The sequence below is a fragment of the Podarcis filfolensis genome, assembly GCF_964270895.1.
Source record: "Podarcis filfolensis genome assembly, chromosome: 4".
Classification (NCBI taxonomy): domain Eukaryota; kingdom Metazoa; phylum Chordata; class Lepidosauria; order Squamata; family Lacertidae; genus Podarcis; species Podarcis filfolensis.
Window position 1 is genome coordinate 82,750,026 of NC_139607.1, and position 26,898 is coordinate 82,776,923.

Below are 26,898 nucleotides of genomic sequence, written 5' to 3' on the forward strand. Positions count from 1 at the left end.
AGGCTGCTGGTCCCTTATTTTCAAATCTGTAAGTTGACAGCTATGAGTCTGAAACATCCGGGAGGCCACTGTCAGCAATACTGAGCTAGATGGGCTAGTGGTATAAGGGCAGCTTGTGTTTCTATTTACTGAATGATGGGTTCATTCTAGCAGGCAAGTCCTCAGTGAGCAGTGAACCCACATGTGTGACTAATATGCATTAGGTGTTCCTTATAGGTCTTTAGCAATCCTGCTGCCCACAGGATTATTTTATTCATTTGTTTATTAAATTTGAATACCGTCCTTCCCCCCAAAGATCTCAGGGACGTTCACAGCATAAAAATGCAAAATGAAAATACGTAATTAAACAAAGTCAAAACACATAATAAAAGCAAGAGGATTTTGTTTTTGCACATTGTGCCCTTCTGCACAAATGGTGATTGTGACCTCTGGTAGCAGCGATGGGGATCTAAATCTACAAGATCCAGCCCTCAGAACTTTCCCAGCACTCTGTCACTCTCTAACACGACCAAGAGACAGAAGCCAGGCCTAAGGAGGCAGGGAGACAGGCTTAATTCTAAACGGCTGCATTCATAAGAAGCACAGAATAAATATGTGTAGGTTTCCTGAAGTGCATCTTTTTACTTTTAGCAGGAGAAAATGTGGCCCCCTAGATGTGGGGGCCCGTGATGTGAGCTGTACTCCAAAATCGCAGGAGGGCACTACCCTCCCAATCCCCGCATTGCATTCTCCTGTGTTAATAGATGGCTGGGATAGTTATGGCCCCAGACCAGGACTCCCACAGCATCCATTAGCCAATCACTTTGGCAAGGGATACCTTAGCTTCTCCCCTAATTTGGGTGGGTTCCAGCTGGATGCTACACAACATGGTGGGATGGTGATAAAGTGCCACCTCCATCTTTTGGGTTTGGTGCAGTGGTGCTACTACAGCCATTTCCTTATCATCATCATCATCATCATCATCATCATCATCATCATCATTATTTACTACTTACACTCCTCACATCTGACTGAGTTGCCGCAGCCACTCTGGGCAGCTTCCAGCACAATATAAAAGAACACAATGAAACATCAGATATGCCATGGAGACCTTGCCCGTTATCTCAGAAGTCCCAGATAACTGGGCGCTGCTTCTGCTCTGCTTGTTCCTACAGTCAGAGAGAAAAGGAGGTCGGGTGGAGTTTTTCTTCAAAGGATGGCTCCTTTTCTCTGCAAAGGCTAAAGGCTGGTACCAGCAGATTGACAGTGGGGTATCCCCTAGTTTAAAAATAACGCCCAGGAGCTATGATGATGATAATTGATCATATTTGCACCCTACACTTAGGAGCCCAGAGCAGCATACAGAGAAAAGAGCCAAATTATAGCCTTGAAAATATGCAACATAATATCAATAAAATAATTTAAAACACAGAATTCATGGCACAACACACAAGGAACAGCCGGCCATCAGCAACATTCAGCCTTCTCCAAAGACCTGGACAAACAAGAGGGTCTTTTGCAGTCGACAGAATACAGGGCCTCCTGGGAAGGGTGATGTGTTCCTCATCTCCTAGAGGCCATGCCCTGTTTTGAGGGAGCAGTGGGTTGGGCCAAGTGTTGAAAATAGAGGTCTTGTTTTCCTCTTCCCACCTCCCTCCCTGCCCTCCCTTTCCCTTGCTCAGACACTGGTCATTGCATCAGCGACGAACAGTCAGGTGGGCAGTAAGTTTGAGCAGGGGAGCAAAGGGGGTAAATGTAGCTATGATAAAGAGATAATAATTTTCCATCTCTCCCTGTCCACCGAATCTCACAGGCCTTTTGGGTTAAGTGGAAAAGGTGCAAGTGAAAAGGTGTTGCGATGTTGTGGCCTGGTTCTGTTTTACTATTTTTTTTGGAAGCCTGGCAGCCCAGTCAGATGGGTGGCATATAAATAATAAAATCATTATTAATACTAGTATTATTACTACACCTCTGCCTCCCGCCACCCTCAGGCAATTTAAAGAGGTGTCCAGGCTAAAGGCAATTTTTAAAAAGTATATAAACAGGCACCACTGAAACAATTCTGAAATACAAACGTACAATAAAAATACTTTAGAACAATTGGCAACACGGTAGAAAGCAGCAGAAAACAATGCCAAGCAGATAAAAGTCCTGTATTACTGCTCAGTTCAAAGCCACGGCAAATAAAATTGAGTTTTAAGGTGATTTTTGTGGCCGCAAGGCATTTGTCTATACAGGTGCCCTGATTCTTCCTCTCTTTTCTTATTTTACCAGTTTTCAGCACTGTATATCCTGTCCTTTGCTGTCATAATGGTGGGATTCATCATGTATTGCTCAACGCCGACCCGCAGTGCAGAGGCCGTCTCGAGTAGCTTGCCTCTGGGATCCAGTACTGGGTTTGACAATCTTGCCTTAAAAATTGAAGAGAACCACCTGAATGTGTCCATCGTCTCACCTACACAACACAGCAAGGAAGGAAGTCAGACAGAGGAGGCGCTAGACACAAAACTAACCGTCTTGTGAAGCGCACAGCCTCTCAGCTGCTGGAATTACTTTGGAAATGTCAGTAAACAAAAGATAATGAATGTAATGCTGCGCTAGGTTGGATTAAACTGGAGAGGTGCCTACGGTGGAGTTTGTGGTCATGCCAAAGTCTAGAATTTCACCGCGAGATAACGAGGGCTGGATCCTTAGTCGAACCACCTGTACCAAGTCATGTTCACTGAAGATCTGTCCTTGGAGCTGACAGGGAAGTAAAAAGGTAGGGACAAGTAAGGGAATGACTAACAATGCTCTCTGTAGAGAGAGAGAGAGAGAGAGAGAGAGAGAGAGAGAGAGAGAGAAATCAACACTAAAGAAACCAAATTGCACTCATGGCTCATTTTGAGTAATTTATCCAATGTCCAAGGTTTGCACGTTGAAGGACTGTGGAATATTTTTGGCAAGAACACGACTGGCAAAAGGAGAAGAGAGGGAAGAGAGACTTGAAACAGGTTAGATGGCCAGTACTGAAAGAGAAGCTGGAAACTGTAAAGGGAGAGACAGAAAGGCATCTGTGAAGAGCTGTGAATCCCTGTCTTTAGACAATGAGGGCCAGAAACCGTCTTTAAATATTAAGCGATGAGGACAAGAAACATTTTTATATATATAAAAAACTGAATTGGTTAACCATTTCCTACTCCTACACAGTTAAAATTCAGAGTTTGTTCATCATCTTTGCAATAATTTAATTGAACCTTAACACTTGGAGACTGGGAAATTGCACTTGGTTGCACCGGCAACGGATGCTGATTGAAGCAACCTGGGATGAACCCATCTGAATTAAAGGATGCACTGAGCCTGCCTCCCTATTGGCACTGTTTCTGTCTTCATTAAATTGTCTCGTCCTTTTGGATCTCAGATATACTTTAGAGTAGACCACGCCCCTTCTGGTGGCAGAGAGCTCAGCAGGTAAACACTTGGTGTGCTTTAAGTTTGAGGAACGCAAAATCCCCTGTGTGTAAATCAGCTTTTTGGAAATGTGAAGGTAGTCTTTTTCGCCACAATAAATAATGTATTGAGCCCCCCCCCATATATATATATATATATATATATATATATATATATATATATTCACTGACAATTTGCCTAATGGTGTACATCTCTGCAGCTATAAGATATGCTTTCAGGACCAATTGTACATGACCTATGCACATTTTGTAACCATGTATATTGTCGAAGCATAATCAATATTTGGGCCCCTATCCAGCGAGAGATTAGGATGCACAGATCTCTATGCGTGTATCCCTACTTGGATGAGTCACAGGCCCAAAACTGTGTCCATCGTTTCCAAATCCAATCCAGCTGCCAGCTCTAGGAAAAACAGGTTGAATACTTCCGGGGAGAAGGTATTTGATTTAGGCCTTCTTGCTTTCCCTTCCCAGTCGAACAACTTACTGGTCCTGTTTAAAGTATTCAACTGGTCTACGTGTTGTGCCTAAAGGTTTGGATCAGCACTGTAGTATTGGCAGCTTTTTCACACCCTCCAGTGCTGTTCAACAGCAAGCCATGTGCCTGCATCAGATCATCAGCTCTGACACCAGTTGTTAAGAGGAAGGGGGTACCAGGACTGAGGGCAGAGGTCTCGTCCCCATGTTCCCCATCACCATCAACGATTGGCTCTAATGGAGCTGACAGCAGGTGTTTGGTGACATGTGATACTCCCAGTTCCTGGATATGATGTTCATGCTCTCCCCAACTTAACTTCTCTGCAACAGCACTCTCTTCTGTTTGTGGGTGTTACCTTGCTTTTTCTGGATCAGTGCTAATGTTTCTCCAGCTGTGCCATAATATTATTGTTATAAATAGCTTTTGAACAATAGTTCAAGCCCAACGCCGTTGAATAATAATACTGGAAGCTGATCCTACAACACTGTGATAAAGTTGCTTTTTAGGCTGGGTCCTTATTGAGATGGTTATTATCCCAGTTTGACTAGAATCTGAGGAGAGTTGCTCATTTCATCAACTAAATATTTAGGGCTGAAATCTGCTGCATTGAAACTATTAATTCAGAGGAGTTTGTGCCAGGGCTGCTATTCTCCTTTTTGAGCTGCACTCCTCCTAGCCATTATTAAGTATTAAGTGCCATTTGAACTCAGTTAGCCTCTCAGTTCAACTTGTTTAGGACCACAGTGTAACCCTGCTCTTTTGATATACATGGGTGTCCCCCCCCACAAAGTATCAATATATTATATACAGATTTATGCTGTTTATAAACAGTGAGATGATTTTGGATCCCTTTTTGTACAGTTCCATGGCAGCATGTTTAAAATGGGAATGGAATTCATATTAAAGTTTTGTTTAAAGGATGGAAAATAAATAGATGTTCAGTATATCTCTGGCTGGCCTTTTTATTACGTTTCTATTCCACCCTTCCTCAAAAGAGCGCTTAATGGTGTCCCCCCTTTATAAGTCACAACAACCTTGTGAGGTAGATTAAGCCCAGAGAGAACGATTTTGAGCTTCCTGGCCCTCTCTTTGCCTTACAATATATCAAAAGTTATCCAAGCAAATTCACAAGAATACACTCCACCAGTGCATCAGAAATACACAAAGAAATCAGTTATGGTTGCTCCCCTCTTCGGTGAGCTTGTAATTCAGAATTTGTGCTTGCCTGTAATGCGTGGGGAAACTCTGGCCCTCCAAATTTTGGGCTACAGCTCTCATCATCCCTTATCTTTTGCCATGCTGGCTGGTACTGAGGGGAGTTGGAGTCGTAACAATATCTGGAGGGGCTTAGGTTCCTTATAATAAGAATGGTAATATTTTTATTTATTTATTCATACCCCACCCATCTGGCTGAGTTGCCCCATCCCTGTTGTGTGTCGCTAGTGAATACTTTCCTTTGCCCTTCCAGAAACATGCTCTGCAAAAGTTGTCGAAACTAAAAAGTGTGCCTTAATGTGGAGTCGAGCCCGAAATTACCGTATTTTTCGCTCTATAAGACGGACCAGACCACAAGACGCACCTAGTTTTTGGAGGAGGAAAGCAAGAAAAAAATATATTCTGAATCTCAGAAGCCAGAACAGCAAGAGGGATCACTGCGCAGTGAAAGCAGCAATCCCTCTTGCTGTTCTGGCTTCTGGGATAGCTGCGCAGCCTGCATTCGCTCCATAAGACGCACACACATTTCTCCTTATTTTTTAGGAGGGAAAAAGTGAGTCTTATAGAGCAAAAAATACGGTACACGTTAGATGGGTGCTCAGTATTTTGTAAGAGTATCTTCTGGCCACAAGATGGCACTCAGAGAACCATTTCCCCTTAGCAAAGTGCCTGGTTGTCAGGAGAGGGTGTGCGTTTGCTCAGCTGGAAAGGTAAACATGAGCTGTAGCAAAGCAAAGCAAGTCCAGCTTTGCTGTAGAGACATTTCCTGAGATAATTAGGCTGGGTTCAGGTGCAGTTGTCACTTCTGTACATTCTGGATGCAACGCTTAATAACTGAAATGGGAAACTGCGTGTGCTGGGTAGATTCCAGGGAAAGACTTTTCATGGGAAACCTGCCCAATTTCTCATATGCCACAGCCTCTCAGTTGAGCTATAAGAACAGCAGGTGCCTCTCTTTCTTGCTGGACTCTTCCACTTGAAACTGCAGGGAGGTGGAATTGCATCTTTGACTTCCTGTAGGATTTTTTTTTTATAAAAGGAACACCTTGCATGTATAAAAGCATATTATTTTTATTATTATTTATCAGTGAAGAAGACCACAGATGGCAACTTATCTGCCATATGGATATATATAGGCTTACAAAAAAAGTATGACACGCATATCTCTCCTGTAATCTGAAGTGGTACGGTCCAGGAAGAGCATTTTCATGCAATTATATTGATTGTATGTTTCTGCCTTTAAGAAAATAACAGAAGGAGAGCCCTGCTGGATCTGACCAAAGGTAGCATCATGTTTCCTGTAGCCACCAAACAGATGCCTCTGGGAAGCCTTCAAGCAGAAAATTTGCTCCGTAGCAGTTGGTACCCGAAGTTGTATTGGCTGTGTTGGAATTAGAGGTTCCATTTAGACATAACTGGCAGTTGTTGATTTGCCCTGGATTTGTTCAACCATCTCTTAAATAAGTCACCTGACCTAGTGCCCATTAACACACTTGCGGCTGCAAATTCCCATCAGTCAATTAGGCAGCTCCCCTATGAGGAAAGGTTGCAACATTTTGGGTGTTTTAAAGAAAATGTGAGTAAGAGGAGACATGGCAGAGGTCTATAAAATTACGCTGTAGAGAAACCAGATAGAGAAAAGTATTTCTACCACTCTCATAAGCAGTAGAACTCAAAAGTGCAGAGAAGAGCACAGTACAAGATATATGATGATGCTTGGGAATATTACTTCCAAGGAAGCTGAATGTTGGAAATTTCTGGACACACAGAAGGAGGTATTTTTCACACAGCAAATAGTTATAATAATAGTTTTAATAATTTTATTATTTATACTTTGCCCATCTGGCTGGGTTTCCCAGATGGAATACACTCCCGCAAAAGGTATGTATGTATGTGATTTGTATACCACCCTTCATCATATGATCTCAGGGCAGTTCATGGAATAAAATACAGGATAAAGGTAAAGGGACCCTTGACCATTAGGTTCCAGTCATGACTGACTCTGGGGTTGCGGCGCTCATCTTGCTTTATTGGCCGAGGGAGCTGGCATATAGCTTCCAGGTCATGTGGCCAGCATGACTAAGCCGCTTCTGGCGAACCAGAACAGCAGACGGAAACGCCGTTTACCTTCCCGCCGGAGTGGTACCTATTTATCTACTTGCACTTTGACATGCTTTCAAACTGCTAGGTTGGCAGGAGCAGGGACCGAGCAACAGGAGCTCACCCCGTCACGGGGATTCGAACCGCCGACCTGTGTTTTTTTAAAAAATATTCTTTTTATTACCGTATTTTTCGCCCTATAGGACGCACCGTCCCATAAGGCGCACCTAGGTTTTTGGGGAGGGAAATAAAGGGAAAAAAATTATTTCCCCCCCAGGCGCGGGGCTGAGGCAGGGGAGGCCTGAGCTTCCCCCGACCCCAGCCCCCAAACAGGCAGCTCTCTGCAAGCCGTGGGAGCGCTCCCGCTGCTTGCGGAGAGGTCCGGGAAGCCTGGACGCGCTGATCTCAGCGCGCGCATTCTTCGGCATGCAGGCAACTCTCCGCAAACAGCGGGAGCGCTCCCGCTGCTTGCGGAGAGGTCTGCGAAGCCTGCATTCGCCCCATAGAACGCACACACATTTCCCCTTCATTTCTGGAGGGGAAAAAGTGCGTCCTATAGGACGAAAAATGCGGTAAGTTTTCATTTCACATACACCAATACCAACAAACAAATATTTCAAATGAACCACCAACCTTCTGATCGGCAAGTCCTAGGTTCTGTGTTTTAACTCGTGTCCCTAAAATACAGGATAGGTAAAGCTAAAGGGACCCCTGAACATTAGGTCCAGTCGTGACCGACTCTGGGGTTGTGGCGCTCATCTCGCTTTATTGGCTGAGGGAGCTGGCGTACAGCTTCCGGGTCATGTGGGCAGTAGGACTAAGCCGCTTCTGGCGAACCAGAGCAGTGCACGGAAACGCCATTTGCCTTCCTGCCGGAGCGGTACCTATTTATCTACTTGCACTTTGATGTGCTTTCAAACTGCTAGGTTGGCAGGAAAATACAGGATAGAAACAAGTAAATAAGTAAAACAAAACAGCAAAACTGTCATGGTTTGCATTTTTGAAGTACAGAAAGTATTGGTTTAAATTGTAGAAATCTATTGATTCAAGAAGATTCTGGAACTTTCTCTTTGTGATATAAACCAGAGGTTTCTAACTAACAAGTAGGTAAGTTTCCATTCTGCTTGGAAACAAGCAGAAGGTTCCTGATGTTTGGGTTATTTCTTCAGAGAAGCTGATTGCAGCTGTTTACGCTGGCCCAGTTCTCTCTCTCAAGGCCATGCTGCCTATAATGAAGGAGCCTGGTCTCACTTTCTCCCTTTCCTTCTTGGTTCTCTCTATTTTGTTCCTGTCTGGTGATCTGTACACAGTATGCTTAGGTGCTAAGTTTTAGTCTTATTAAGTTAAGGTTTTGCTGCAACTGGATTCTTAAGGAGATGCCAATCTGAAAGAGTTGGATTTATGACTTATGCTAATTTGCCTTCAGTAAATAATGCTGGATGAATCTGATTGTTATTTTGGAGGACCCGGCATTGTTTTTCATTGCGACTTGCTCTGGATCATTATGGAGCAAACGCACGATGATGTATGAGTCAATTACCGTCATTAAGTACTGGATTTCTTTAACATCTGACCCGATTTGGGCCAATTTGGGTGGAACCAGGGTGTAATCAAGTTGGGCTGAGACAGCCTCAGATTGCTGCTGCTCACAGTTCTCAGAAGCCTATGTGGGTGGGCAGCAGAGGCAGGTTGCAAGCTGGGGTGGGCTGTTTGCAAAAGGGCTTTTAAACAGCCCCACACTGTACTTTTGCAGAGATAGTGATGGTCACCACCTTGGAAGGCTTTAGAAGGGGGTTAGACATATTCATGGAGAATGAATGGCTAGCAGCCATTCTGGCTGTGTTGTACCGCCTCTGTTGGAGGCAGTAGGCTTCTGAATACCAGTTGCTGGAAACTGCATCTCAAAGGCATTCAGCTGACTACTGTGAGAACAGGATGCTGGACTAGATGGGCCAGTGGCCTGATTGAGCAGGTCCATATTGAGACACTTCTTGCCAGAGGTGTGTCTAGCTGGAGAAACCTTGAATACGCATGGATTTTGTTGAAGCTTGGATTCCTGCAGAATGCTGCAAAAACAAGGGTCTTGCCAGTTCCGAACTGCTACTACACATAGCTCATGATCTCTGCATCGTCCCTGATTCTCAAACATGCAATCTTATTGATGGGATTCTGTAATAAACATAATTTATTATGTATTTTGAAGCTATCCCAGCAGTTTATGAATCAATTTATAAAATGAACTTTATCTTTACCATGCAATGTACAGTAGCTCACAGTTCCATCAACACAGAAGCATTCACTTCTGAAGCCATTAGAACTTTTATTGCTACTGCGTGAAATACAGCTGCAGTGGGTTTAATTGATGTTGGGCACATTCCAGTGGAATGGTCTCCCCTGAGTTAGGAGCTTTGTTAAAAGTCCTGAGTGTAAAATAATAATAAAGCTAAAAGCAGCAGCAACAGTGTTAGTTGCTAACCATTTCAAAATATTTTATTGCAGATTTCAGATATTAAAAATGGAAATGATAAATCCCAAAATGGGCCAGTCAACTCAAATATTACATCACTTCTAATGCAACAAATGAACCAGATCTGAATTGATTCCAGTGTTGTATGAATGGGAGGTGATGGGACCAGTGGCCATGATCTTTGTTTTTGTTTTTTTGATGTTGAGCTTCAGACCATATTTTGCGCTCTCCTCTTTCACCCTCATTTTTTTTTAATGAGGGTGAAAGATGAGAGCGCAAAATATGGTCTGAAGCTCAACATCAAAAAAACGAAGATCATGGCCACTGGTCCCATCACCTCCTGGCAAATAGAAGGGGAAGAAATGGAGGCAGTGAAAGATTTTACTTTCTTGGGCTCCCTGATCACTGCAGATTGTGACAGCAGTCACGAAATTAAAAGACGCCTTCTCCTTGGGAGAAAGGCGATGGCAAACCTAGACAGCATCTTAAAAAGCAGAGACATCACCTTGCCAACAAAGGTCCGTATAGTTAAAGCCATGGTTTTCCCAGTAGTGCAGTAGTGATGTATGGAAGTGAGAGCTGGATCATAAAGAAGGCTGATCGCCGAAGAATTGATGCTTTTGAATTATGGTGCTGGAGGAGACTCTTGAGAGTCCCATGGACTGCAAGAAGATCAAACACATCCATTCTTAAGGAAATCAGCCCTGAGTGCTCACTGGAAGGATAGATCGTGAAGCTGAGGCTCCAATACTTTGGCCACCTCATGAGAAGAGAAGACTCCCTGGAAAAGACCTTTATGTTGGGAAAGATGGAGGGCACAAGGAGAAGGGGACGACAGAGGACGAGATGGTTAGACAGTGTTTTGGAAGCTACAAACATGAGTCTGACCAGACTGTGGGAGGCAGTAGAAGACAGGAGTGCCTGGCGTGCTCTGGTCCATGGGGTCACGAAGAGTTGGACACGACTAAACGACTAAACAACAACAACATTGTATGAATGGAGTCTAGTTTTTAAACTGTTAAGTTTTTCCTTCTCATAAATGTTTAAAAGCATAAAGCTCTACATTTTTCAAATTTTCATAAATGTAAATTGACCTGTTCTTCACAGTCTTAAAAAAATAAAATAGATCTGTATATATTTACAGTGGTACCTCGGATTACATACGCTTCAGGTTACATATGCTTCAGGTTACAGACTCCGCTAACCCGGGAAATAGTGCTTCAGGTTAAGAACTTTGCTTCAGGATGAGAACAGAAATCATGCTCCGGCGGCGCGGCAGCAGCCCATTAGCTAAAGTGGTGCTTCAGGTTAAGAACAGTTTCAGGTTAAGTACGGACCTCCGGAACGAATTAAGTACTTAACCCGAGGTACCACTGTATATACATGGGATTGTGCTCACATTCCATCTATATATGTAGCCCAAGCTTTCATGAGAAAGACTGTGCAGTAGCTAACAAAATAACCACCACTATATGTACTTTTCTCACTTGACCTTTGACACAATCCAGAAGGATCATTATTTCTGAATATTTTGCTGTTGTCCACCCCCATTAAAAACTGTTGGCAATAGCTTCACAACAGCCCATAACTTTGGCAGACAGGGTCTTGGGTTCAAGCCCCACATTGGCCAAAAGATCCCTGCATTGCAGGAGGTTGGACTAGATGACCCCCAGGGTCCCTTCCAGCTCTACAATTCCATGAGTCTAAAGCAGGGACTTCCATGGCTGTGGAAACCTCCTTAGAGTGGAGGGCCATTTCTGCCAAACCCTAATCTTCAGCAGATACATCAGGGGTTAGGATAGCTCCCAAACAGATTTCTATCACTACCATCCTGCTTCCAATATTGTTTGGGCCTGCAAAAGCTTTGGTCGTGCTTCAAATCCAGTTCACATCCTGGTTCATATCCAGTTGGTGCTTGTCCCATAAGCCTCTTGGTGAAATCCTGTCACACTGGATACCACAAACGTTCTTGTTTATCTTTCGCCCATTTTTTGTTGCACTGTAGTGCAAGAGTGACTCTCCACATGGTACTACCACATTAAAGCATAGTTACCTGGGAGTAAGCACCATCGGACCAAGTGGTACTTGTTTCTAAGTAAATGTGCACAGGACTGCGCTGCCTTGTATTTAAAAATCCACTGTAATAATGGAGTTCACTAAGGTTCTTAAATTAACCAGACTTGGCAGTCCATCTTCTCAGATAAAATCATGGGACGGAAGTACCGCAGATGCATTGTGTCAACATAAACATGCCACAGACCTGTGACTGTCCTGGCTGACAATTCTGCTTTACCTAACAATGACAAATCATTCTAGAGCTAGTGAGATGATATTTTTATGGTGTCGGCTAATGCTTCACTTACACTCTGTTTTTCTTCTGACCTTTACAAATAAAAAGAAAAATTACAAGTCTAGGCTCCCTGAAGTCCAGTGCCATTCTTTGTAAAGAAGACACCTTGTCCCTGCAGAGGTGTGCATTCTTTTTCCCTGTGGTGTGATCCCCAGCTGGGGTGTATGGGATGTTAGGGAAGTAGTAGTACCTCTGGTGGAGGACGCATTGTACTCTTGGGGTAGTTTGTCCCCCTTTGGTCCCAGAAGCTGTTGACATTCGATAGTAGCAACATACTGGGAACAGCATTGACTGGTTGCCTAACCAGGTGAGGGTAGCTGATGGGGCCCAAACCCTTGGTGAATTAGGGACTTCCCCTGCAAGTGAAGACAAGTTCTGGCAAATTGAGCGGATGAGACCAATAGCGGGTCCAACAGCCAAGAAGGCGATGTTACGATATGAATGCAACGCAGCTGCAAACCAGCTCGGTGAAAACATCACATGATGGGGCTGACTGTGGGAAGCAATGTTACAGTCAGTTCACAGGGCAATTCACCGGAATTTGCTCAGTGTGTAATATGAGACCTTCCTGTTGTGTTTGTAAAGGAAGTCTTCGCACTTGCTTGCTGAAGTCTGAACCGATCGGACATGTTTTGTGTAGTGCTGCAAAGTCAGAAATAAAGAGATGTAAATAGACTATCTCCTTTCCCTGCTAGGGAAGCAAGGAAGGAGGGGGTGTGCATTTACCCACGCTGGGAAATGTCGCCTATCGAGACCTATCCTGGAATTGCGGGGATTGCAGCCAGGGAGGTCACCAGTAAACAAGCCGGGAGTCTGGGAGAGTGTCCAGTCTCTCCCGTGAAGGCTTGTTTTCCAACAGGCGGTTGCTGCACATGCTGTAGAGGGAACTGAGGGGTAGATGGGGCTCGTCCACTTGGGAAGGTAGCCCATCTAGGAGAAGGAAAACTCTGACCCTAAACCTCCATTGCCTTGTGGGTTATCTTTGAGAGAAGAAAAGGTGAAGAAGCAACAAATCACACTAATCTGAACTGGTTGGGCGACACCTTGTACGCCACTTCCCGGCAACTCCTGCAGCCAAGCTGGAACCAAGCGTATTGCGTTGCTCTCCTTTGGACCACATCAGTGAAGCCAAGGAGGAGGTCTTGTCATCTGGGCAGCCCAGAACCTCCATACACACTGCCCAGGCTTGTCCCCAACCCCCAGGGTGGTCACTTTGGTGCTGCTAACACAGCGGTTTGACTTCACGCCTGGAGGCACACTCCATTCTCTCTCTCTCGACAGATGGATGCCAAGAAGATCCCATCCTGCTAGGGAGCGAGTGTGGTTCTTTTCTGTTCGATCACAGTCCTTTTCCCAAGCAAGATGCCCACTGGGTGGGGAAGACCCACATGACTTCCAAAACAACAGGAGGGACAGCACCAGAGATTCCAAAAGGGACGTATTCACAAGGAAGGGGCAGCCGAGTAAGTGGGCTTTAAGCGAGGAACTACAGGACCCTTATAAATATTCAACAGGTTTAGTGGTGGGTGAAACTAAATGCCACTGCTAAGAAACCTGATGTTAAGAGGAGTCCCAGAACTCCTAAATTAAGGAGTTCTTAAGGTATTCCATAAAGCTGCTGTCTTTAGCCCTCCCTCCGCATACTTGGTATGAAAACATAATACATAGTTGGTTACCAGATTTTTTTCAATGAACCTGGGGACTTTTTTTTTTTAAATAAGGATGAGTAGCAACAGGGAGTCTGTAGTGGGGATGGTGAGGCAAAAGACCCTGGACCCAAGCACACATGCATATTGTATAAAGGTGCAAAGCCCTTCTTTCACACCCTGTGAAACATAAATGCGCAGAGTTTTTAAAAAACCGGGCAACAGCCACCTGCCCACAACTCCCGAGCCTCCCCCGATCAGTCAGAACAAAGGGGGGCAGGGGGCAGGAAATCTGTAGCGCGGACATCCCTGGTTCAGATTTGCAAATCTGGGGACATTCCGGGGACGGAATTTGTCTGGCGACAGATTTGCAAATCCGGGGTCTGTTCCCGGGAACAAGGGACACCTGGTAACCCTAAGTTACATGACATCTGACAGACGGGCATAAGGAGCAGGGTCTTCCCTGCTCAGAATATTACAATATAATTGACTTGACAAAATTCCCTGGGGAGGAAATTTTCTAATGCGGGTGCCACTCGCAAGAAGGCACTATGTGCTGTGTGGAGAAGTACTTTTTATTTTCAGTTCTGAATCTTCCAACATTCAGCTTCCTTGGAAGCAACATCCCTAGTAATCAGCATCATCCTAAACCAAAATAATTGTGTCTTCTGCTATGCACTTCTCTGCACTTCAAAAGAGCTAGCATCTACTCTTCCCCATCTCTCCTGCCTCCAGTAGGAGATGATTTAAAATTCAAATCTTATCCTTCAAAGTATCTGCGGCCTCTCTTAGATTTATATCATGTGTAAATAAAAGGCCATCAAAATAAGTGAATGCTGATAAACCCGATAGGCCCTGAGGGATGGGGTCCTTGGCAGTTTCTTGGCAAGCCTTTTAGATTAATCCGATTTATGTTTTCCAGCTCAGAGATGGGTTTATTAAACAGGGTGCCTTGTCTCGCTCTAACGCAAAGCTGCACATATTAAAATATGAATTTCTCGTATGTGGCTGAAATGAATTTAAAAGATTGCATCTCTCTGTGTTTGCATTGCTCCTGGAATTTGAAGAAGGAAACAAGTTAATGGCTATTTTAATGCTGACCTTTACTCATATTACACATGTTAGTGCTACGTGGCATGAAGTTCAGGACAAACGCGTCCATTCTCATCAGGCGTGCGGCAGAGTTCTCAATGTTCTCTTCTGCCTGGCAAATATACAAACACAATCAATTCAAAGCACTTGACAAAGTTATTATGGTAACCCTACATTGCTGATCTACAATCAGTCAGAAATACATTTGTTTTGTATTTAAAAATACTAAGAATCTAAACTAGGCATTCTACAATATTATCAGAATATCAGTCATTTTATTCAATCATTTCCAGTGTGGCTGAAATGCCTTTTTTTATATAAAAAAGTAACAGATGCTAGGAACAAACGCCAAACGATCACTACTGGGTCTCTCCTTGCAAGTTTCCCAACGATTCTGGATGGTCACTTTTGGAAATGGGCATAAGTGTGAGTCACCAAAGTGAATCTTACAAGGTTGCCACCAGCTGAGGTGGCTCACTCACTCTGTCTTCCCCCTCTCTTCTTCCTCCTCCTCCTATGTAACCCCACAGCTCTACCCCATCATCCTTTTTCTCATCGTCCGCCCCCGCCTCCTACTCCCTGTCTGTTGACTTGGCACATGCGTTCATCTCACTATATTACCTCCACACCAGTGAGCGTCACATGGCTCTTGTAGATTTGAGAGCAAAAGGCCCAATTCACCTGAGAGGTCTTTTAAAAAAATCTTCTCCCCCCTCCCCCGAGTTATTTTTAAAATTATATATTTATCTTTTAAGTAGGGTTAAAGTACCTATTTATTTAAGTGTGGTTAAGTGTAATTATGCCTATGAAATGAAAACAAAAAAAAAGTAACACGTGTGTAGATTTGAAGTTTTTAATCACTAAAACAACCATGTTGCTGGAAATGGCAGTGACTGAAAAGGTGGCAATGCTTTTCTTTTTAATATAATAAATTATTAGTGCGATTACACCTTTTCATCTAAGCACTAATGTGATATACATACAGTGCTTTTTTATCCAAAGAAGTGTTTAGGGGTACTCTCATTTTCCTACTCATATTGAAATACTGCCCTTCAATGAGAAGAAGAAGAAGAGTTTGGATTTGATATTCCACTTTATCACTACCCGAAGGAGTTTCAAAGCAGCTAACATTTTCCTTTCCCTTCCTCCCCCACAACAAACACTCTGTGAGGTGAGTGGGGCTGAGAGACTTCAGAGAAGTGTGACTGGCCCAAGGTCACCCAGCAGCTGCATGTGGAGGAGCAGAGACGCGAACCCGGTTCCCCAGATTACGAGTCTACCGTTCTTAACCACTACACCACACTGGCTCTCAATAAGGCCAAACTTAGATTCACAAAATGTTTAGGGGTATGTGTACCCCTGCGTCCCCCCAGAAAAAAGCAGTGTGTGTGTGTGTGTGTGTGTGTGTGTGTGTGTGTGTAAATGTAATGTAATGGTGTAATGTAAAAAAGCCAGAAAAGTTTTTCTCACTAAACAAAATACTGATTTAAAAATAAATGGGGTGATAAAGGGGTACCTACCAAAAGCTTATAATGAAGCTATGTACAGTAATGATAGGCTTACTTTACTGGCTTGAGACACCACTGTGCATGTTAAAAACCTCACTTCCTAGGAGTGAGAGGAGCACTGAGAACGTTCTACACCTGTAGAGATTGCACCATTCTTTCAAATAAAGCCACCTTTTCTGCTGTCTGAGAAAAGATGAAAGAAGTATCTGTAAAATTCAACAAGACATTGGCTTTGTTATGCCTTGGCGTGCATGCCCTGTGACAAAAATGAGTGAACAAAGTGTAGTATTTCAACTCTATGCTTCTAGTTTAGCAGTGCTCCAAGATGGTGCTGCCTGCCTTGTCTGTGTGTGCATGTTTGAGAAAGCTGCTGTGTTACAAACAATTAAAAATATAGATAGAGTCTTCTGCCCAATTAACCAAGGGCACCTTTTAAAATTTATCAAATTACTCTCGCAGCTCTGCTAAAAATATAGCTACGTACACAAGCCCACTGCAAAGAAAGCTGAACTGTCAACACTGCTATGCAGCTGTATTCTGTTGACAGTGGACAGGGCTACACTATGACAGTACTTTCCACACAGAGAATCTCTAGACCCTGGCAGATTCCCTCTGTCTTAAAGGGGCTTCCTGAAGCTATGTGCACATTATTTCTAAATCAGGAAGACCTGACAAAGAGGATATGAACATTAGCGAGTCATGAGCAGCTATGTCAAGTGCTGAGAATATACAGCACGTTAAATTCCAGTGAAGCAAAGAAATAAAAATGACTAGTTTAAGGTTTAAAAGCAAAATGTGGAATGAGTTCCAAGTCTTCGTGAGCTGATGCTGTATGTTTTGATCTTTCGTTGCTAAGGCTGCAGTCCTGTAAAGTAGGCCTGCAACTTATGAGTGATTTACTTACACGGTGGCAGTTTTTGGTAAGATGGTGGGATAATATATAAAAGAATAGAAAGCCAGAGGGGGCGAGGAACAGTCAGAAAGGGCTGCCTGAGATCTTGTGTGACCTTCCCAGAGCCTGGAAGTGGTTTGGACTTTCAAAGACTATCAAAGTCTTCCTTACTTTGCATGATTTTGCCTTGTGCACAGACACCCCCCCCCCCCCCGTTCATAGCCCCTGCATATGTTGGAAGCATAGCTGTCAACTTAGAGATTTGAAAATAAGGGAGTAGCAGCCTTGAAAATAAGGGACCAGCAGCCAAAATAAGGGACCTGCAGCCTCACCTGTTCCAGGCACTCCAGTCTTCCTGTCCTCCTGCAGTCTGGTCAAACTCATGCTGGTAGCTTCGAGAACACTGTCCAACCAACTTTGTAACCAGAGGTTCAACTGAATAGAATCTGAATCACATGCACCACAAGGCCTATGCAGCCTCAACTTAAGATGGCTCCCTGGTCTGGCTTTGCACTGCAAAGTTTGCAGCAGCACGTTCAACAAAATGGCATCCAGCATTCAAAACCCCCCTCAGCTTGCATTAACTAGCCACACACAAGGCATGCAAGCTCCACCCCCCCAGTCATTCTTAGACTTCTTATTGGGTGAGCAACACAGCCAAGCAACACAGTTGGAGCCTCCTTCCTCCCTGGCCGGCAGGGAGGGAGGGAGAGGAGCTGCTTCCTTTGAAATTTAAGGGACATTTAAGGGACATCCATCAATAACGGACAGCAGTGGGACATGGCGCTGGAATAAGCGACTGTCCCTTCAAATAAGGGACACTTGACAGCTATGGTTGCAAGCCCACTGGACACAGCTACCTGGGAGTAGGCTCCCCTGAACAAGTGTTGCAAGATGGGCTTACAAATGTTTGGGAAACTTAAAATTTTAGACCTACCCTTCCCCCTCCAAATCTTTGCTGCGTTGCTTACATGTGAACCAAGAGCAGCCATTATCCGCAGTCAAGAGCTTTGGAAGACGATAAACAAACCAGAAACTATAAACAAACTGCATGAATATTTAACTGTGCTGCACTTCAATTATTTACGACCCTGCTTAAGGGCATCCTTTTCAACGCAACGTAAGACTTAACAAGAAATCCCAGGATGTTTTCTTCATATGGACTGGTACTGGGGACAGCTTTTACTTATCAAAGATCGCCCACAACATTTCACTTCCCAAACAACTGCTGTCAAAAATTCTTGAAACGTCATGAGCTACACCATGGGAAGGCAAACTAAGGCCCAGGGGCCGGATCTGACCCAATTGCCTTCTAAATCCAGCCCGCAGACAGTCCAGCAATCAGCGTGTTTTACATGAGTAGAATATGTGCTTTTATTTAAAATGCATCTCTGCATTATTTGTGAGGCATAGGAATTGGTTCATTCCCCCCCCAAATATAGTCCGGCCCCCCACAAGGTCTGAGGGACAGTGGAATGGCCCCCTTCTGAAAAAGTTTGCTGACCCCTGGGCTATACCATAATTTTACTTGATGCCTACTCAAGTTTTCCTTCTGCAAACCTCCAAAAGTTAGTTTAGGATTGAAGCTTGATATTGGGCAAGTCCCACATCCCCCAGCAGCAGCACCCTCCCATCTCACATTGTTCAGGAGGCATGGACGGCCCTACCATAGAATCATAGAATCATAGAATCATAGAATCATAGAATCATAGAGTTGGAAGAGACCACAAGGGCCATCGAGTCCAACCCCCTGCCAAGCAGGAAACACCATCAGAGCACTCCTGACATATGGTTGTCAAGCCTCTGCTTAAAGACCTCCAAAGAAGGAGACTCCACCACACTCCTTGGCAGCAAATTCCACTGTCGAACAGCTCTTACTGTCAGGAAGTTCTTCCTAATGTTTAGGTGGAATCTTCTTTCTTGTAGTTTGGATCCATTGCTCCGTGTCCGCTTCTCTGGAGCAGCAGAAAACAACCTTTCTCCCTCCTCTATGTGACATCCCTTTATATATTTGAACATGGCTATCATATCACCCCTTAACCTCCTCTTCTCCAGGCTAAACATGCCCAGCTCCCTTAGCCGTTCCTCATAAGGCATCGTTTCCAGGCCTTTGACCATTTTGGTTGCCCTCCTCTGGACACGTTCCAGTTTGTCAGTGTCCTTCTTGAACTGTGGTGCCCAGAACTGGACACAGTACTCCAGGTGAGGTCTGACCAGAGCAGAATACAGTGGCACTATCACTTCCCTTGATCTAGATACTATACTCCTATTGATGCAGCCCAGAATTGCATTGGCTTTTTTAGCTGCCGCGTCACACTGTTGGCTCATGTCAAGTTTGTGGTCAACCAAGACTCCTAGATCCTTTTCACATGTACTGCTCTCAAGCCAGGTGTCACCCATCTTGTATTTGTGCCTCTCATTTTTTTTTGCCGAAGTGCAATACTTTACATTTCTCCCTGTTAAAATTCATCTTGTTTGTTTTGGCCCAGTTCTCTAATCTGTCAAGGTCGTTTTGAAGTGTGATCCTGTCTTCTGGGGTGTTAGCCACCCCTCCCAGTTTGGTGTCATCTGCAAATTTGATCAGGATGCCCTTGAGTCCATCATCCAAGTCGTTGATAAAGATGTTGAATAAGACCGGGCCCAAGACAGAACCCTGTGGCACCCCACTAGTCACTCTTCTCCAGGATGAAGAGGAACCATTGATGAGCACCCTTTGGGTTCGGTCAGTCAGCCAGTTACAAATCCACTGAGTGGTAGCATAGTCAAGACCGCATTTTACCAGCTTCTTTACAAGAATATCATGGGGCACCTTGTCAAATGCCTTGCTGAAATCAAGGTAGGCTACATCCACTGCGTTCCCTTCATCTACCAGGCTTGTAATTCTGTCAAAAAACGAGATCAGGTTCATCTGACATGACTTATTTTTCAGAAATCCATGCTGACTATTGGTGATCACAGCATTCCTTTCTAGGTGCTCACAGACTGTTTGCTTAATGATCTGCTCCAGAATCTTCCCTGGTATTGATGTCAGACTGACTGGGCGGTAATTATTTGGGTCCTCTCTTTTCCCCTTTTTGAAAATAGGGACAACATTTGCCCTCCTCCAGTCTGCCGGGACTTCGCCTGTTCTCCAGGAATTCTCAAAGATGACTGCCAGTGGTTCTGAAATCACATCTGCCAGTTCTTTTAATACTCTTGGATGCAGTTCATCTGGCCCTGGAGACTTGAATACATCTAGACTAGCCAAGTATTCTTGTACTATCTCCTTAGTTATTCTGGGCTGTGTTTCCTCTGCTGAATCATTTGCTCCAAATTCTTCAGGTCGGGCATTGTTTTCTTTATCGGAGAAGACTGAGGCAAAGAAGGCATTGAGGAGTTCAGCCCTTTCTGTGTCCCCTGTTTGCATTTCACCATCTTCTCCTCTGAGTGAAGGTAGGTAGATGGTGATTAGGTAGATGGTGGTGGTCACCCGAGGAAGCAGATGCTGGTGGGCATGGATGGGCAGTGAGGTGCTGGAGGACAGAGCTGTATGTGCCACATGACTAACCCAGCACCCCATATGCTAATCTGTTGCCCTCAGGTGCAGTGAAGGATGGGTGCTGAAGTAAGTTTCAAATGCCTGAGTCAAGAGCTCCCCAGCCTTGTTGGGATGAGACTTGTCTTGGCAACTCCTGACCCAGGAGAAGGAGGAAGAAACAGAGGAGGACATTGGATGGTGGGGAGCCAAGTGGGAGGAGGGAGGAAATCTCCCCTTTCCACTTTGACTTCAGTCTCTTTGGAAGGGGGAGCAATGATGCCAGTTCCACCCTCTGATCTTCCTGCAGAATGAAAAATCTCAGCAAAAGCAGGGATCCACCTAGCTCAACAGTAGCCAAAATTCTACTCAAGAAACTTCATTATTTAGAAGGCTTTTGACCTTCTGGGGCCTCCATTGTCAGAACTAAGTTGGAACATCTTTACTCTAAGTGACAAAAGCTGCAAAGTCTACAAGTTATAGGACAACGAACTGCAGACGAGCTGCACGCCAATGAAAATTGCAACCAGTTTACTTTGTTCTTCTTTAAAAATTGCTTTGAAGGGCAATCTTTCCTGCTTTGATGCCTCAAAGAATGACTGCTGTAACTGGAGTATAAAGACAGAAGACATGTTTTGATTGCACATGGCTGGGGTTTATTGCTCCAACTTAATCGCTTTATTAACATCAAGTCAATACTGGCAGAATCATCTGTGGAGATCAAGCAGATCATCTTAAGCTCACAGACTTTATTTAATCCTATCCAGCAGGTGCTGCATGAGAGCCTAGTTAAATTTTGCCTAATCTGTGGACTCCAGGCTAAACCAAACCACTTGCATAGTTGCTTTCTTGCTCAGGCTGGGAAATAGATGGGTTTGCGGTGGAAGTCTCTCAGTATAATACAGGTCATTAGCTTAAATATCAGATTTGAGAGTCAACTTTTGTAAATGGCTGAAAGAAAAACACCCTGCAGGTGTGAAAACAAGTTTTAGAAGTACAGTGGTACCTCGGGTTACATATGCTTCAGGTTACATACGCTTCAGGTTACAGACTCCGCTAACCCAGAAATAGTGCTTCAGGTTAAGAACTTTGCTTCAGGATGAGAACAGAAATTGTGCTCCGGCGGCGCAGTGGCAGCGGGAGGCCCCATTAGCTAAAGTGGTGCTTCAGGTTAAGAATAGTTTCAGGTTAACTACGGACCTCCGGAACGAATTAAGTACTTAACCCGAGGTACCACTGTACTGTATGTTATGAAGCTGCCCAGAGTGGCTGGGGAAACCCAGTCAGTTGGGTGGGGTATAAGAAATAAATTAGTAGTAGTAGTGCCAATTTCTTGCCAATTTCTTTTCCCCGGGACTGTTCCTTGACTCTTAATACAGTGTGTGTGTGTGTGTGTGTGCGTGTGTGTGTGTGTACCTCTGACCTGTGGGCTTAAGGGTTTAAGAAGTGCCTCAAATATGCTCCTAGTTATGCATTGGCAAGAGAAAGCAGACTTTGGTTCAGTCGCTGGTCGGTTGAGCTGCAGCCTCCTGGACTGACTATGCTAGTGAGTTCTCAGGGGCTTCTGAGAACCACAACATGCAGAAACACGATGAAGCTTTCCCTGTCATAGAAGTAAGTGATGGCAAAAGCATTACCGGTACCTCTTGAATTTACACTTCTAACTCAGGCATATTGAAAGCTTCTCCCAGAACTCAGCCTAAAAAGGCATCTTCTTGCTTTATGGTTGGGGAAATCTCTCTGGGTTATTCTCTTCTCATGGGTGCTATTTATTGCTCAGATAGAAGGCATTGCATCTGCCAAACTTATTCCCACCACACAGCTCTGAAAACAACAAGGAGCCCTAAAGATTTACAATAAACTAAGGCTAGCAAGTCTTAAAGGTACAGCCTAATTTTTTGGCTTGGGAATTTGCATGCTCTGAATGGGGACAGGGAGAGGCTATAGAGAAAACATGACAAATTAAAGTTTGCCCGATTCTCTGACAGGTTAGGGCAGGGATGGCTGCCTTGTGTTCTGCTGGCTACTTCTGGTCCCCGATAGATGTGTGTGTGTACACACACACACACACACACACACACACACACACAGGTATTCTTTATTTATCTATTTTTTTAAATGGTGACACCAATTTTTACATTTCAGCCAATCTGACACACAAACGCGACCCAGACAGTTGCCTATGGGTCAATGTGACCCTCAGCCTGAAAAAGGTTACCCCCCCCCCAGTTCCACGTTACAACAGTCTGGGAATTGGCCTATCTTATTCAGCTGCTAGGGGGACGCAGGTGGCGCTGTGGGTTAAACCACAGAGCCTAGGACTTGCCGATCAGAAGGTCGGCGGTTCGAATCCCTGCGACAGGGTGAGCTCCCGTTGCTCAGCCCAGCTCCTGCCAACCTAGCATTTCGAAAGCACGTCAAAGTGCAAGTAGATAAATAGGTACCGCTTCGGCGGGAAGGTAAACGGCGTTTCCGTGCGCTGCTCTGGTTCGCCAGAAGTGGCTTACAGTGGCGTAGCGTGGGTTGTCAGCACCCGGGGCAAGGCAAGTAATTTGCGCCCCCTAACCCATGGATTTGCGCCCCCTAACCCATGGATTTGCCCTAACCCCAGATGTTGCGCCCGGTGCGGCCGGCCCCCCCTGCACCCCCCACGCTACGCCACTGGTGGCTTAGTCATGCTGGCCACATGACCCAGAAGCTATACATCGGCTCCCTAGGCCAATAAAGTGAGATGAGCACCGCAACCCCAGAGTCGGCCACGACTGGACCTAATGGTCGGGGTCCCTTTACCTTTTATTCAGCTGCTAAAACTCTCTTAGAACTCAGTTATCAGCTATGTGGGGTAACTTTGAAAAAAGAAAGAAAGAAGAGGAAACCTGTCACCCTCAAGAGGGTAAAGGAGGACAGAGATCTGCATGCAATTTGCCTAGAAATAATGGCTGTAATTTAAACAGAAATCAAGGGCATCTCACCATAGTGAGGAATAGTGTGACCAGGTAGGTGATCTGTGTGCCTCACTCAATCTGATGTCCAGGTTTTCAGCATTGATGGGCAACTTCAAGACCCCAGCTCCCCCTTATTATGGTTTAAACAAGTCTAACCCGACAGACCTTTGGATAGAAAACACCTCCAACTAGAGCTTTGACTAGAATAGGGTTTCTCAAACTTGGGTCTCCACCTGTTGTTGGACTACAACTCCCATCATCCCTAGCTAGCAGGACCAGTGGTCAGGGATGATGGGGATTGTAGTCCCAAAACAGGTGGAGACCCAAGTTTGGGAAACTTGAACTAGAGGATTGCCCTCTGTAAAGTCAGACTCACGGCCACCAGACTCATGGCAAAAGCAAACCTGGCCTGGATGTGATGTAGCCCTTCTGTCCCTCTGCGATTGACCTCTGTGGCATGGGCTGGTGGCATGCATCAGCTGCTGCTGATCGCCTGTTAGGCATTGCCAGGCTCTTGTTGATGAATGTAGCAATGCTTAGCAGAGTCAGAGTCTGCTTTTTACTCCTTGCTGAAAGGCAGAACAAGGCTGCTGAGTGTCACAAGACAACACTTGATCATTTGAAGCCAAAGAACCAAAATAATCCTAAAGGTGATATGTATGTCAGGGGAAGCAGCCATGGAAAACACGGACTCCTTCTCATGTTACCATTTCAAGTTGGGAGCATCTGCCAGGTGGCTGCACTTGCCTGTGCACTGCCAGAAGTGTGCGTACAATGCCTTGTATGCAGGAGAGCTGTGACATACATCCAGTGGAGCTGTGTGCACGCTTAGCAGAGATATGCAGGAAGCGAGGCTGTGTAGGCATGTGGCATCACGAAATTTATTAAGCTGCAGCAAATCAAAACAACAAAACATGGCTGGTGTGAGCAGTGTCTCACACACGTCTTCTCTGGCCGAGAGCACAGAACAAAGAGCAGGAAAACAAAAGCACAAAGAACGGAAGTTCTCTTGTCTGAGTTTCTGTTCCCCAACTCCAGCAGTATGGAATGTAAATAAGGATCACATGATCCAGCAATGAGAAAATGAATTACTGACAAGAAGTCCCAGGCCTTGTGGGAGAAGCCCACCCAGAAGATCCTCCCCATACCAGAAGGACTGGCATTGGTGTGGGGGAAATGCCATAGCGCAGGACTTTCTCCTTTGGCTGAGTCTTCTGATATGATCCAAAGTAGTGCAGGGAGAGGGGGGACGCAGGTGGCGCTGTGGGTTAAACCACAGAGCCTAGGACTTGCTGATCAGAAGGTCAGCGGTCCGAATCCCTGCGATGCGGTGAGCTCCCGTTGCTCGGTCCCAGCTCCTGCCAACCTAGCAGTTCGAAAGCACATCAAAGTGCAAGTAGATAAATAGGTACCACTCTGGAGGGAAGGTAAACGGCATTTCCATGTGCTGTTCTGGTTCGCCAGAAGTGGCTTAGTCATGCTGGCCACATGACCCGGAAGCAGTACGCCGGCTCCCTCGGCCAATAAAGCGAGATGAGCGCCGCAACCCCAGAGTCGGTCACGACTGGACCTAATGGTCAGGGGTCCCTTTACCTTTAGTGCAGGGAGAAGGGTTGCAGCAGCTTTCATGCACAAACATGCAAAGGGGTATTGCGATATAGCCATTCCACCTGCGAGAACTGTTAAGCATAGTGATTTAATTTACTGAAACTGGGAATGCTTAAATGCATTATTGTGGCAGACACAATTGTACTGGCAATGGATATTGGTCATAATATTGAGACAGAGGTGTGGGAACGATTGTGGAATAATGATATAAAGTTTACATCCTGTTATAACCTGAGGGAAAATTATATGAAAATGATGTATAGATGGTACTTGACACCTAATAGTTGCGATCCTATGATGCTTCTTGCGTGAATGATGCATTTGAATGGCTGGAGTCAACCTGTGCGGTTCTTTACCATTGGATCGGCACCTGGTCTAATGGCAGATGGAAAACAGCAGCACGATTAGCCTTGCCTACGCAGTGGCGCAGTTCCCATGCGGCATGCAGCTGCATGGGAATTGCACCGGGTGTGGAAGCGGCTCCCACACTGGGGCTTTTGTCAGTCTGTTTCTAGACAGCAGATACCACTTTTAATTAATTATTTTTCCGTGCCAAGATCTGAAACCCAAAACAGGAGAAAGGGAGATTTACTCGCAGATCCCTGTAAATAGCACCACTGTTCCCCTCCACCTTGGAAAGTGCATGGGATTTTGCTCTCTTAAACTGTTGGAAATCCTGGAACATGGCAAGAAGCCTGGAATGCTCTATTCTTAGAGCGAGAAAATATAAGTAGGTCAAGTTAAAATAGTTCCTGTAAACATTGCCTCTCTGTTCGGAATCGTCTCTGTTCTGTCTTAAGACCAAAGTGCCTCTTATCATTCTTTCCTTCCCAGATTTGGTTTGTTGTCACTTTCTAAACTCCTGTCGGATTTGTGCTGATGATGCAAAGTACAAGTAACACTGCAGATCCATACAAGGAAACCGCAATGGCCACTGCTCAGTGTCTTCAGGAGGGGATATGTGATGAAATGGGAACAAACAGTTGGCTATTTCTTTAACTTCCCAGTTCTTTTCTGGAGAGTTGCAGATTTCTCAAACTTATGAAAACCTCAGCAAGATACCACCATCTCAGTTATCTGAACCAATAACTGGTTTGAGGATGACCATATATGCTCATAGAAAAGAGCAGAAAATGTTTGTGAATGTAGCATCAACGAGCCAAGAGGCTGGATCCAGACTATGTTAGCTGAAGTTGGGTCCCAAGTAAATCAACAGGATAAGTCAGTCATTGCTTAAGTCCTATTGATTTTAAAGCATACCAAGTCAAACTAATTTAGGTTGCAGTCCTAATCCCACTCACCCCATTGAATTTAACAGGTGTTATGTACTGAGTTGAATAGGATCCAAAATGCAGCCGTCTGATTGGTCCTAGAACAATAGGATCCAAAATGCAGCAGTATGATTGGTCCACAGGAGCCACCCAATCCAGCTCCAGGTAGAAGTGAATCCACAACCTGATTGGCCTACAGGAGAATCCTGGAATTAGCCAATCACATGCAGCCCATTGTGTAAATAATGTATATAAAGCAGCTATTGTGGGGGAACTTCCATTCCTCCTCACCACTATGAGCTGAATAAAGAGCATGAAATCCATTCTCGACTACGAGTATATTTCACTGGTGACGAGGATGGGATCCTGCTGAGCTGACTGCCA

The 26,898-nt window shown here is 44.8% G+C and overlaps 2 protein-coding genes across 3 annotated transcripts in view; both read left to right on the forward strand.

The window, feature by feature from the left end:
- SLC35F2 (solute carrier family 35 member F2) overlaps positions 1–4,852 on the forward strand; it is a 28,985-nt gene extending 24,133 nt beyond the window's left edge. Inside the window, exons 8-9 of one of the 2 annotated variants that reach the window (XR_014547000.1) lie at positions 2,254–4,028; positions 4,098–4,852. Coding sequence is in view for 1 of the 2 variants with exons in the window: in XM_083609223.1 (XP_083465349.1) it covers positions 2,254–2,502 (249 nt within the window). In the remaining variant the exon portion in view is untranslated. Of the gene's footprint in view, positions 1–2,253 lie in introns of both variants that reach the window. The other variant, XM_083609223.1, reaches the window with a different exon arrangement.
- Positions 1–26,898, forward strand: part of ALKBH8 (alkB homolog 8, tRNA methyltransferase) — a gene marked incomplete at its 5' end in the record, with an annotated part of 247,603 nt that overhangs the window by 74,843 nt on the left and 145,862 nt on the right. The window lies entirely within an intron of this gene.